We start from the raw sequence: 13,797 nt of genomic DNA, 5'->3' as shown, positions 1-13,797 counted from the left end.
GAAAGCCACTCATGGCCACTGACGGGTTTAATAGTTCAGTAATGAATAGAGTCAGAATAAAGCCTGATCCTCAATGTTGACTATATGTTCTTGCAGAGTGTTTGTGAACTCAGTAAACTCAGGTTTAAAAATATTTTCTCCAAATAAACAAAGTCTCTCCACATTTTCATAGATAGCAAACAGAAACAAGCACAACTCAAATACACGCTTGACACACACACAGTTACACTCACAGGTTGAAAGCCTGCTTCTGCATGTGTACTACTGCTGTAAGTATACCTGGTTTCCTCTGTACTTGGATAACAACTGTGTGGGCTGTGGATGGAAACATTGAGGCTGTCGTCATCCGAGAAATGACAGCTCTATGTTTATGTTTACCTGAAAAGGACCTCTTGTGGTGACGCAGAAGTAGCGTGAAAATCTCTTAAGAAGGGGGCTGGGTTTCAGTGGTCAATAGGAACATTGAAACAGGTTTTGCTTGCTGTAATCATTCCTCCTGATCATACTGGCCATTAAAAGATCCCTTGCCCAATGTAAGTGATTAGGGACATTGTGTTACCGTCCCTCCACTGCAGCTCAGCACAGAAACATTATCCAGGGAAGCATAAAGAGGGAATTTTGAACCAGAGAGGCTGTAAGAAGATATCTTAACTCACACTGCTGGAGCTTTAAATAAACTTTGGAGTGCATTTCTGTGCAGTTTGGGGTTTTGTCTGTGGGTTTTGTTCCCCATCTCTAAGGGAGGGACCTCTTAATGGCCAGTTTGAACAGGTTGTGTGATTATAGCGAGCAAAGTCTGTTTCATTGTCCATGTGGGCGCCTGACTATTGCTTTAAGACAGACTTGAAAAAACCTGAACCATGACCTTGATCTTTCTCTGACCCCAACCAAGTAGGTTTCTGAACTCAAGCAAATCTTTACCGTAGAGGTGGAGGATAAAAGGCAATGACAAACAGCCTATTTTGTTTTTGAGAAGTGTCACAAAATAATCTAAGCCCAATTATACGCCTACTAGCTTTTCCGAGCTTTCAATCAAGGCCATTTTTCAGCAAATGGAGCAGGTTCAGGTGTCAGGAGCCTCCTGCACAAAGCAGGACATCTTATGAGTGAGGAGGAGGAGGATAGACAGATGGAAGTGCAGCAGGTCCAGGGGGATGTCGAGCTCAGGGAGTGGATGATGAGAATCCCCCCTTACATAAGACCAGGACAAACACTGCTAAATCAGCACGGACCACCAAGAGCATCCCAGTGGGACTCTAGTCGGGGTACCACAAGGAGTCAACACTTGCCACACACCAGCTCTGGACAAGAGACTGAATAAACACCAGAAACAGAAAGAGAACATCATCTGAGCATTGACTGGGAGGGAGTCGGACTCGTCGACATGGGGTCAGTGGACGGCTGGAGAAAGGAGATCAAGGAGGACATTCACATCTGACGCTAAAACCCATCCTTGAACCACCAACCATTATATATGATCACTTGTGATGACGTGAGCCACCTCAATTCACAGATGAAGGCTGCAAGATGTGGTTGAAAGCTCAGAAAAGCAATTAAGTGGAGCATTAAGATTATTTTGTTACACAGATCTGCTTTGTTGTTTAGCTTGGATGACTCGTAGCACTGTGAATGCTGTCCCTGTTCTGGGACTGGCTTAGCAGGTTCAGGTTTACTTATCTGTTTTTGTGTTTTTTATGTTATGGTTTATGAGAGTCTGCAGTGGACGTCAAACAATAAAATATGATTTATTGATATATTTTCAGATGCAGGTCTGTGGTCCAGGAGGTTCGCAGTTTGATAAATAACACTGATGCCGCTCTAAATTTTGGCTTACTGCATGACTTTCCATATCGATCCAGGCCAGAATTATTTTACCTTGTGCTAAGGAAAGTATTTTTTTTGGGTTCCCCCGATGTTTCAGGCTGTAGTGAAATGCAGAGTGGGTTGTGTTTGGTTTCCCTGGCTCTGACTCAGCCTCTTGATGTAAGGAGATTTAAAAAATAGCACAATCAGGAAGGCAAGTCTGCAGATATGAATAATTTAATTAGAACAGCGGTGTAGCCTGTTATGATAGCACCTTTCCTTTTACTACAGTATGCCAGACGGCCTTTTCTCCAGCGTATCGAACATAATCAAACACACAGTTTGGCACAGATATCTTTAAAATGTCAAAGGAACTGTGTGTCACCTGGCCACTCCCATCACTTTTAATGTCTGCTTTCAATTGTTCTTAGAAAACCACTTTCTTTGCTTTCAGGATTCATCTCCTTTTTATGACTTGCTCACATCCCTGACCCATTGCTTTATTCTTTCTATATATAATAATTATCTTTCTTTTCCTTCTGCCTGTTGGGCACTACGTGTGTCGGGGACATTTTCCAGAGTGTGAAAAGAGATTTTTAAATTTACTGTGTGGTGGTGAAAATGTCTTAGTGACAAAAAAATGGGAAAACAGTGAGAGGGGGGAGAATTATTTTTTGTCAAGATTCCATCAGAATGCATTCAAACAACGTCAGACATGAAAAATTTAGCCCATTCTTGTGTCTACATGCTACCTCTTGTGTATGTGCTGCTCCCGGATTCACATTACTCCTGTCTGTACAGCTGAAGGGAGACAAGGACAGCGGGGACTTGTGTTTTCGGAAAGTTTTCCCAAAGAATATTAGGTCAGAGGAGGAGGGGGAGGAAGAGGAGTGGGAGATAAGGATATTGCCACTGGGGATCTTTTAGCCAAAGAACATTTTCCATCACAGTTTCTTTAATACAGCAGGAGAGGACTCACTGTAAATGGTACATAATCCTATTGTATAAGGCTCTGGACATCTAAGTGGTGACTTTACATTTGTCGGCTAATGTTGACTGCTCATTGTATGTGTGTGTGTGTGTGTGTGTGTGTGTGTGTGTGTGTGTGTCTCCACAGCCGTGCTACGAGCGAGTAAAGGACTGGCTTAATGAGAACCTGGTGGCACTTTGGATCTTTGCTCTATGCACAGCACTTACTCAGGTAATTACAGCTTTTAAGTTGTGTGAATTCTTTTTTTTCAGCAGTCATTAACGTAGTCCGTAACATCTGCAGCCTCAAACTGAGGCTCTTGCTTTGTGATAAATAAATCTAATATCTCCAGTTTCCTTTGCATAAAGCGCTGACTGCAGGATTTCTCTGGACAGCAGGAGCCCGTATAAGCCTCTTGTGTTACCACTGAAGACCACATAGGAGGGTTTGACTTTCCATAAAATTCTTTTATCTCCTTCCCAGCCAAGTGTTACGTGATGTGCTTCTACAATCTGAGAGGAGGAATATCACACAAGGCTCCTGCAATGCTGTGAGCTCATTTTTAGTCACCCGTTGGATTCTCAGTGTCCTTTCTGAAAATCCTTCGTGTCACAAAACGAAAACCAGATGAGATGTAATCACTGCCAGACTTATCTCAAATATCTGTGATGTTTGCCAGCTGACTCGCAGCATTATACAATACGAGGAATTATACCATTATGCAGTCTGTTCAGGCAAAGCACCTGGAAAAAGTGTTGAAATACTAGTTCACATAAACGCAGGGATCTGAAATGAAACAAAGTCATATTTCACCATATAGACGAAAATCTGTCCTCCAATAAATGGTGAAGAAACTATGGCATGAAAATCATGATATCCTGGCCGTGAACTAAAATGAGGTTTTGGGAGGAAGTGTTTGAAGCCTTCAAGGAGGTGTTTCATCACGTTTTCCCTTAAGAACCAATTGTGACTCTAATGGGAGTAACACCGGAGGGTGTACAGGAAAATTATAAAATTTGTTACAGATCTAATCAACAGCAGCCATGAAGTGTAACACAGTAAACGTGTTAAGGCTTGACTCTCCTATGTAAAATGTATGGAATCTAAATGTTAGGTCAATTCAATAAAATCAAACAAGTATTCAGTTTTGAAAGGCTTTTTTCATCCACATTAGTTTACATGTCATTTTTGTAGAAATCTCTGTCCGCAGTGAAACACCTGAACAAAATAAAAACAGCTCAGTCTCTTCTTCTTCACCTTCTTTTCAGTTGGCAAACAACAAAACTGCCTCCCAGCCAACATCTGGTAAGGAGTTAGACCGACAGCCCAGCTGACCAAATTATTTCATGGTCCCGACGCCGTCTGAAAAATTAAAACATAAATACTGGTTAATGACAACAGCTGTGTCTTCGGCTATGTTGACATTTAAAATGATCGATCACGGAGAAAGTTGGACATGACAGGAAGTTGTCTTCCTAACACACAGCTGCTACAAATTTAACCGGCTTCATGTGGACGTACTCTCAAGCTCACTCCAAAGAACATGAGCAAGTTAATCCAGTACTTATGGGCAGGACAGGGCAAAGATCTTACTCTGCCATTTTTATTTTATTATTGCTGTTTTAATAACGAAAGTGACATTTAATCTAATATGTTTGTGTGTATTTTGTCTTTTGTGTGTTTATTTGTTTGCTAGTTTCTTACTTATTACTTACCAACAGCTTCGCCAAGGCCTATGGACTTCATTATTATTATTATTAGTTAGTCAGTTAGTCTGTTTTAAAGTTGTCCACTGAAAAACTGTAAAATCAGACATCTGATGTCTGACTGGATGTCAAATCAAGGTTTTGTTATACACAAAACTTAACATTAAATCAGTAAAAAGACGATCACAACAGAGTGCTATTTAAATTGTGTGGGGTTTTTTTGCATTTTCACTTGAAACTTCATGGAACAAAACTCAGAAGGAGACTACCAAAAAGCTTTCTGGTGTGAACTTCAAAAGTCAGTGTTCACAAGACGAAGGTTTGCTGGAGATGCTGGAGCGAAGATACAATGTGTAATAAAAACAGGACGATCCACACACTCCAATTTGTGCAACATTCGTTTATTAAATATTGCACAGATTGCAGTGTCTGGATGCTCTTCCTATTATTATCCAAGAAATAAACGTAATGAGATTTGGATATAACAGCATGAGAAAATGTATCTTGTTGGCGTTTATTGTCAAGCAGATGCACATTATGATACAGAGAATGAGCCAAACAGACAGAAGATTTCCTCTTCATTTCACTGTGACTTTACACACGGACATCTGGACCCATTAATGGCTGATTTGTTTTCTTGTGTTTGTGCAGATCCTGGGCCTGGTCTTCTCCATGACCATGTTCTGTCAGTCAGTGAAAGTAGAGACTTTCTACGCCTAGCGATAGACCTCTCTGCCCTTCAGCACACTTGGATTGTTTCTCATCAGAGAGGGACAGATATAGACCCATCCTCCTCCTCCTCCTCCTCCTCCTCCCTGAACAGACTCTTCTTTCCAACGCTTGTCCTCTCTGTGACATTCCCTCTCAGATGTCACCAGTTCACAGTTTTTCTGCTAACTATCAACAAGCACAGTGTCAGTGTAATACCTGAGTTGGTTCCTATGGTTTGCTCTGTGTCAAAAGCTAATTTCTGTGATACATTTTATGAATCAGTATTATGAACGTGTATAAAACAAACAAACAAACAAAAAAAAGAGTGTAACCCCCTTTTTTAATATGTGTTTTGTTTTAAATTATTTTATGGTTTGTATGTGTTTTCAAAATGAGAGCTACAGTTGGGAAAGTGCACAGTGTGAAGTGCTTCAAGTGCATGTCCTCTGCGATGGTGTGTATTAAATGTTTTGGCTCGACTAAACGGTGCGCGTCATCTTGTCATTCCTCAACAGGAAACGCTGAAGGGTTTTATGTGTAATCCTGCTGAATTTATGTCTGACAAACAGGAGGGACGGCGGAAATTTGCCAGGAAACCGGCATGTAAAATAGTTTATGTAGTCCCACTTCTGAGACATGCTGGAGTCATTAAAATATCTTGTAGCACCTAACTCATCGGGTATTAATTAGATATATCTAATGAAATGAACCGCTTTGCGACTTCATGCGCTGTGGAACATGTGGCTGTGTTACTGGGTGGATTTACATGAGACATGAGAATTGCACCAACTACAATAAAAATATTCTGTCAGAAGAATTTGAATGAACAAGTAGCAGGATCCTCCAGACTGGCCTGGGGCGATTTCCCCCCAGCACCAATCAGAGCTCCAATGACAAAGATTCATCTGCAGTCTTTGAAGCTTCCTCTGGCCCTTTTGTGACTCCCTAAGTTCTTTTTTTTTGTCTTCCTACCTTGGGCCGTCAAGCATAATCCAGGCTATAAGTACACCGGGGACACACTTTGATTAAATAGGCCCATAGGAAAAATGCTTGAAGAGGTGTTTCAGCTGCAGTTTGAGGTCCAAGTTTTGCCTTCAAACAATCTGGACCTGAGAGAACAAAAGTCCCAGAGCAATCAAATCTGAGGAAATGGTTCAAATCTCCCCCTGAAGTCAGCCAAAAGAAGTTACACAGATGAGTCAGAAGGTGGAGCTATGACAGGTAACTTTGAGCCATTTTGAGTCATAAAAAAGATAGATTCCCCACATATGCTGTGTTTAACAAACTACAGCATCACTTGTTCCAAAATAGACACAAAACACACACAAAAATGACAGCTCTTGATTGGTGTTTGGTCATCACACAAATGGGACTGATAGTGAAAACACCAAAGTGGAAGTAACACTTCAATAACACGCACTTTGATGCTGCAGCAAGAGGTGTTCAGAACAGAACGATCAGTGACAGAACAATGTGTAAGAACAAAGCTTCAACACTGAATCCTCAAACTTGACTGACAATATTGAATCATCATCATCATCAGTAGCTTTTAGCAGCGGAGCACAAGTTTGTTGAAAGACGGGAACAATCATGATGTCACAACTTATTTGCAAACACGTGGCTGCTGAGCTATTAACCTCATAAACAGAGCCACTCTGTGCCTTTAATGTATTACCTTTATATTCGAGTCACAGCTAAGCAGCTGTTTTTCTGAAAAATAAATATCTGTTGGTCGTTTAACAACACTGACCACTTTTCTGAAGGTATCCAGAATCCTTAAAGACTCTCTGAATAAAAAAAGATTTGCTGTTTGTTGAAGATGTGTAAGCCATCTCCCAAGTTATGCCTCTTTTTCTAAATCCAAACAAAGATGGCAGTCAGAAACGATATATCTGCTTACAGAATATTTTGCTTGTGTTTTACAAAATATGTCATTTCTGGCTACCTGGATAGGAAATGCAGTCGCAACTTGAGAAGTACGACAAAAATCTTAAAGGTCTTTCTGGATTCTACTTTGCAAACACTCCTTGTACAGAGTCTAGTTTTGTACTCAACTGAACGTAAGAGTTTCAACCAGCAACAGACTGAAGGAAGTTCATAGTCCAGTGACTATTCAAATCTAAATGAAGGTAATTCATACTTTGTTGATCACAAATGTTTGGTGTGGGCATCTGCCAGCATGTCACATGAATCCAATCCAATATACGTTGCTCACCAGGAGCATTCGCTGAAAACATTTTTCAGGCTTTTGTTTTTGGCATCCAGGTTTTTGGGCCCACAGAGCACGACCATTAGAGTCCTTCTCATTAGAACTTCTTCTGACTGAGCTGGCCGACGTCCTGCTGGCTCCCAGCTCACATGAATGGCATGGGAATCTAAAGCCACTTTACTGATAGGGCTCTTGACGACTTTTCAAGTTTCATTGTACCCAATGAATCAAACTCTGAGAGTGACGTGCGACGTTCTGACTGTTCCCAGTTCACCAAAATCTCCTTAAAGTACATAAGGGTCATTTATTTCATCATGCTCCATACAGCTCACCACTCTATCACATGGCTGACAGTACAGACATACACAACACTCACACATTTTTTATTTATACAGTATATTCCTGTTAAATTGAGTCATTCTCCGTCAGATTTTATTTCTACAACATGTCATTATTAAACCAGCTGCCCAAGACAGCAGTGACGCTCGGCAAACCTTACACTTAATGAAAAATGCAATACATATGAGAGTACGAGGGGGCTCCAAATTGTGTCAGATCACAGTTGGTTGTATTCTGTAATGTTAGGATAAGTTTGCAATTTTGGAAACAGTAATATCTCAGGTGTCAGTTTGGCTGATGGACCCTTGAATCTCAACTGTAATATCCGCAAGCTTCTATGTTCACTTTTTTCTGGCACAACAGAAGCCAACAATAAACCCCCCATGCTGAGATTTCACATATTGATTTTGGGTGTTTGGTCAGATATAACCTATGGACCTTTACACCTTTGTTTTCATGCAGCGTTTCAGTGTTCTTATTAAGATATAAGTCAAGTTTATGTGTACAGCCCTTGAACGCAGTGAGAGTCCCAAAAGGCTTCACAGCTCCCGCATTACGAAACAATAAATGAAAACGATAAATGAAAATGACAATCCACAACCTCAGGCCTTCAGAGACAGAAAGAAAAAACTCCCACTAAAACCATACTTGCACAAAATGGACCCAAAGTTAGGTTTTCTTTTCAACTAAAACTGCAGCAAAAACGAATGTGCACAGTAGCAGCAACTGTACAGTATGTACATGTGCCAGCATCTAACGGTTCAGAAACTGTGATTCAGCTATGAAATATAAAATAAGCTACGCTGGTGGTGAAAATGGGCCTTGAATACCACTAGTTGATGCGACCTTAAAAACATAGTGGAAATAATTTACAGAGCATGTGGTGAAGCTGAAAAGTCAGAGTACACATTGGCCTCGATTAACGGATGATAGATTGATCACTGAGCGGGCCGACCAGACACAGGCCCAGGGGCCCAAGGGGTCAGGGGGGCCCTGGGTCTCACCTGCAAAATGTCACTGAAAGAAACACAATATCACCACAAAGAGACACTAAACGACCTAAAAGAGCAGCAAAATGAACACAAAGGGATGCAAAACGACCACAAAGACACACAAAATGACCACAAGGAGACATAAAATGATCCTTTTGTGACGTTTTGTGTCATTTTGTGTCGCTTTCAGTCTGGGAGTCTTGCTCTTAAATAGTTGGGATGGGGGGGTCTGGAATACCCTGGATGTAAAGAAATGGGATATGACAAGAGTGACAAAACGATTAACCTGCAATCAGCTTATCAACATGCAAAAGGCCGCAGACCTCTCACGGGCTACGTTTACCAATTGAAACACAAGCATAGGATGCCTCGTCGAATCCATTAATCTGGAAATCAGAATTAGAATCAGAATCAGTTTATTGCCAAGTAACATACATTACAAGGAATTTGCCGTGGTCTGATGGTGCTTTAACCTATAATCTGACGGACAACAAACATAAAAAAAAATGAGGTGAAATGTGGTGACAACGCAGCAAACCCTCTCCGAACCCCAGCGTCTCCTCTTGTCCCTCTGTTGCCTCTTGAATTCACCTCACCGCTTCAGCAGATCTCTGTTTCCTTTCCCCCTCGACTAATGCATTATTCATTCTCATGTTCACTGGCTTTCTCCAATCTTGTGCTTGATCAATAAAACATACCTGTGTGCTTGCTCCCTCACCTCTCCATCCTCTCGTCTTGTTCCTGAAGCCAAACCGTGAGCCCATGCTGAGCTGATGAAACAGCATAGATGGATGGCCTTTTCAAACTGGGAGAAAATGACTACAATTCAGGACATCTCTCGCCTGCGTGAGTTGTGTCTCTAATTTGGGTGGTGAAAGGAAGTCACTGTATTTGTCACTAGCTTAAAGTTTTCCCCCTCAAAATCCAGAAGAGGTGTCTTCTCAAAAAACACTTACAACATATCTTTTTTTATTTTAGTGTCCCGCTCCAGAGGGGATGCATAGCCTAGAATATTTTATCACCACAGAATAACTTTAAGGCTTGAGGCTTGGCCGCTGCTCTGCAAAATGCAGGTGAACACATTAAGCTTATACTCCAGACATTTTTTTAAAATCTCAAATGCATTTCATTGTTTTAAAACAGACTCGGAGTAGAACCACATATTCTGCACCACTCGTAGCTGAGTCCACACGGTTTATCCTCCATTTGAAGATCTGCATTCATTATATCAACTTTGTTGGAGATGAAAGAGAAGTGTGCACCAATCACTGATTGTGCCTCTTATGTTTGAACTTAATGATGGCTTGAAAATGATGAAACCCCTTGAAGATATTTGGAAGAAAATGAAAACTGTCACTTGTCACCAGGAAGGCTGATATATAAGTATCCTCATTACTTTGACACGCGAGCGGAGACTAATAAAAAAGCGCCGTTAACAGCTGGCTGGATTTTATCAGTGACCTCCATCTACCACAAAAGTATTAAGTCACTCAAACATTACACCTATACCTTGGGCATAAATAATAAATCTGCTTTAATAACAGCCTCCACTCTTCTGACAAAGCTTTCCACAAGCCCACTTTCACCAGCTGGCACGCAGTCGACATTCCAGTCCTCTTTACTTGAGGGGGGCACAAAAAAAGGGAAGGTAATAGTAAGTTAATCATGAAGTAATGAGGGAGTACTTAGTAACTACTCAGTAGGATGTACCACTTTACCAGAGTAGACTAAAAGAAGAGTAACTAATATTTAAACAATAATTAATGAGTAGTTTTGTGCTGGTTCAGAGTTAATCAGGAGCGACTCATGAGGACAGGATGATTCACAGATATTTATGAGCTAATCATTACCTAATGATTCATTAAATATCTGTTCTCTAGTAACTCATCATTATCTACATACTGTAGTTCTTGAATCAACTATTTAGGAACTACTTATTAGCGATTCATCGATTATCAGGTCGTTCTTTAGTAACTACTCACAGTTTCGAGTGCTGTATTGTAAAGTGTTAGATCTTCATTTTAATGCACCACCCACTTCGGCTCTCGGCGGTCCTGTTCTGTCAGCGTGTGTGGCTTCTAGATTTCATTTCAACTTCGCAGCAACAGCACTAACAGTTGACATAGCAGGAAAATAAATGGCTGCATTTATATAGCACTTTTCAAGGTTTTAGCCGCTCATTCACCCAAGCAATTTGGGGTCTTGTGTCTCGCCCAAGGACACTTCCACATGTGGACAGGTGGTGGGGGTCGAGCAAACCCTGTGATCAGTGGTAGACCCACTCTACTTTCTGAGCCACAGCCGCCGCACAAAAGCAGAGGTGTAATTGATAACATTAAAAACGAGCACACTCCACTCCAGCGAGCTGGTCCCGGGGTGCTGGTATTGTGCATGCTAATGCAGGCTCAGGCATGGCTTACTGAGACACTTGATGGAAATGAGCCATCGTTAACAAAATGTGTGTCACCTGTGCTTTTCCCGCTATGACAAGTAAAAATGGCTGCTGTGAAGGAGGCCTATAGAGAAGGCACGGCTGCATGCTGTTGATTTCATGCACCTGAATGATGGCGATGGCAGTGCCTGAGGCAGCTGAGGCAGCTGAACCTGCTAATTATAATGTCCTCGTGTAGTTTGGCCATATAGTGTATCTTGGTACACAGCACAATAACAGAGCTGGGCTGTAGGGTACAAACTCATAAAGGCAGCTTCTCGGTTTGATGGTGATTCTCTGTGTTTCAACATTAAGTTTTACAGTGAACAGAAAGTGTGAGCTTGCTTGGTTTGACTTTGTACCGACCGTTTAAAACCGAAAGGTCGCGCTTGGCTGCCTCTCCCGCGTGTGGCCATCCATCAAACTTTGGCCGGGTTTGTTTAAATCTCCACCAATCAACTAACACAACAAATTAGAGCGCAATTTGTAAGCAGCAGAAAATAACTTCTACTTTTCAGGATGAGAGGTGAGAGAGAAAACACAAGAGACAAACTACTGACCAGTTTAATGCTTGCTTTTGTACAAGGTGGGCTTTGTGAAACCTTTGACTTACAGTCCAAAACCATTCATTCTCTCCTTTGTGCTTAAGTGTGATGCCAACATTGATTGTTCCTGATACTGAGCTCAACAGGGCACGACTGCAGCCTGGCAAGAAGTGAATAGACTCCTTTGCTCCTTTGGCACAAGGTTGAAGTGTCAGTGCAGCTTCTCCTAATTGATTTTCTATGAGGCCAAATTACACTATAGTGAAGTGCTGAAATCATGACAGCAGGTTTATTGTGATGTAACCTGTTATGTTTTCATCCGTTCTCTCGTGAAGATGGGTCATTTGTTGAGCCCGAAAACATTAAAATCTTATGATTGAAAACAAAAACAAATAATATAGCCAAGTGAGAAGAAATGTTCTGTAATCTTTCTGCCTTCTTTAATCGCATGTTTGTCCGGCCGAGTTTAGTACGTCTTCCTCCAGACAGAAAAAAAATAGGCTCTCTGTTTGGACCAACCCTGTATGAGGCTTGGAAATGCTAAAATCATCTTCTTTTAAAAGAAAGGGAAATATGATTAAAGACAAGTCAGTTGTTCTATTTATCCTGGCTCATATGGTTTACAGAACATACTGGTGAAATGATTTTACACAAGTTGTAACATCCAGTTTTATATCACCTGAAGTAGTTGCCAGTTACCTTCCTTGTTGAAACACTGAGAGCTTAAATATTTATCCACAACGTAACATGAGACCAAAGCTTGCTTGACAGCTGAGGCAAGAAGTCCTGTAAATTGGAGATCACCCAAACCACCCAGTGGTTTGCCAGACAAGAATGAATCCTGCAGTGATGTCTGACAACAGAAATACACCGGAGAAGTTTTTTCCTGTTGTGGGTGGTTGAAACATTATTTTTTTCAAATTCATTTGTGGCTTAAAATGTTCCTGTTTGCTGGTGTTTGTTTCTGTGAGGTTGTGTACAGGACTGGTAGACTTGACTAGTGACAGCACAAGTGTTGAATGATTTAAACTATCTCCAAACTGTAAAACTATCACTGTAGAGACACCAGCAGGATGTGAATGACGTGCAGGTTCATGTCATGTAGTGGAGGTGAGTGCAACTTCGCATCTGATATTAATGTTTAAAAGACATCCTTGAGTGGAAGGCCTGTAGGCCATATGACAGGCTCAGATGCACAATTCAAGACCACATTTTAAATGTTTTATGTGTTTATGAGTGTGAAGAGGTCATGGCTTTTGTTGCAATAAATAAATGATATTACACAGGCAAAGTCAAAATTATTTGTAAATGTTTTTGGCTACGCAAATATCATGGCTCTCGGAAAGGCAATGCCAGTGAGTCAGTTTGCTGCTTTGGTCCAGACTGAATTATCTCAACTATTGGATGGATCAAGATTAAATTGTACAGATAATCATGTTCCCCTGATTTTTCTTCTGGCGCCACTGTGAGGTTGACATTTGCGGTTTTTACTGAAATACCTTGACAACAGCATGGCCATGACATTTGGTACAGACATTCAAGTCCACCTCAGATGAATTATGATAACTTTGGTGATTCCTTAACTTTTCATCTAGCGTTTATGACCACTATACTAGCAAAAGTAACGATATTCCCATGAGTACTTTGTGTTTAGTGCAAATTAGCAAATGTTTGCATGTCAACAAGCTAAACTAAGATGGTAAACTTTAAACAGTTTACCTGCTAAACACATAAACTGACAGTTAAATAATTAAATCAGCATGTTAGCACTGTCATTGTGCGTGTGTTAGCATGCTGTTGTTAGCATTTAGCTAAGCAACACTGTGCCTAAGCACAGCATCACGGAGCCAATAGCATGGCTGTAGACTCTTGTAATCTTGTTTCTATACATTTTAGTCGGCAAAATTGATTCAGAGGATAGTTTGACCATTATCATAATTACAAACCCAACAATAACAGACAGCTGGCCACTTCTATATTCACACAAAAACATCCTGAGCCCAGTGTTTTGTCTTTTTGTTGTTGGCAAGCACACTTTTATCTACATGTTGTAATTAAAAAAAGCCAGAAAATGTCTAGGTTCTCCCTCTG

General features: G+C 41.0%; 1 protein-coding gene across 2 annotated transcripts in view; it reads left to right on the top strand.

The window, feature by feature from the left end:
- Positions 1-5,659, top strand: part of tspan4a (tetraspanin 4a) — a 112,313-nt gene extending 106,654 nt beyond the window's left edge. For both annotated transcript variants that reach the window (XM_070901803.1, XM_070901802.1), the window contains 2 exons: positions 2,921-3,004; positions 5,131-5,659. In XM_070901803.1, coding sequence (XP_070757904.1) covers positions 2,921-3,004; positions 5,131-5,199 — 153 coding nt within the window. In that variant the 3' untranslated portion in view covers positions 5,200-5,659. The remainder of the gene's footprint in view (positions 1-2,920; positions 3,005-5,130) is intronic.
- The last annotated feature ends 8,138 nt before the right edge of the window (positions 5,660-13,797 follow it).

The sequence above is a fragment of the Enoplosus armatus genome, chromosome 1, assembly GCF_043641665.1.
Source record: "Enoplosus armatus isolate fEnoArm2 chromosome 1, fEnoArm2.hap1, whole genome shotgun sequence".
Lineage (NCBI taxonomy): Eukaryota > Metazoa > Chordata > Actinopteri > Centrarchiformes > Enoplosidae > Enoplosus > Enoplosus armatus.
Note: the sequence above shows the minus strand (reverse complement) of the source record. Positions and strands in the feature narration are given on the sequence as shown.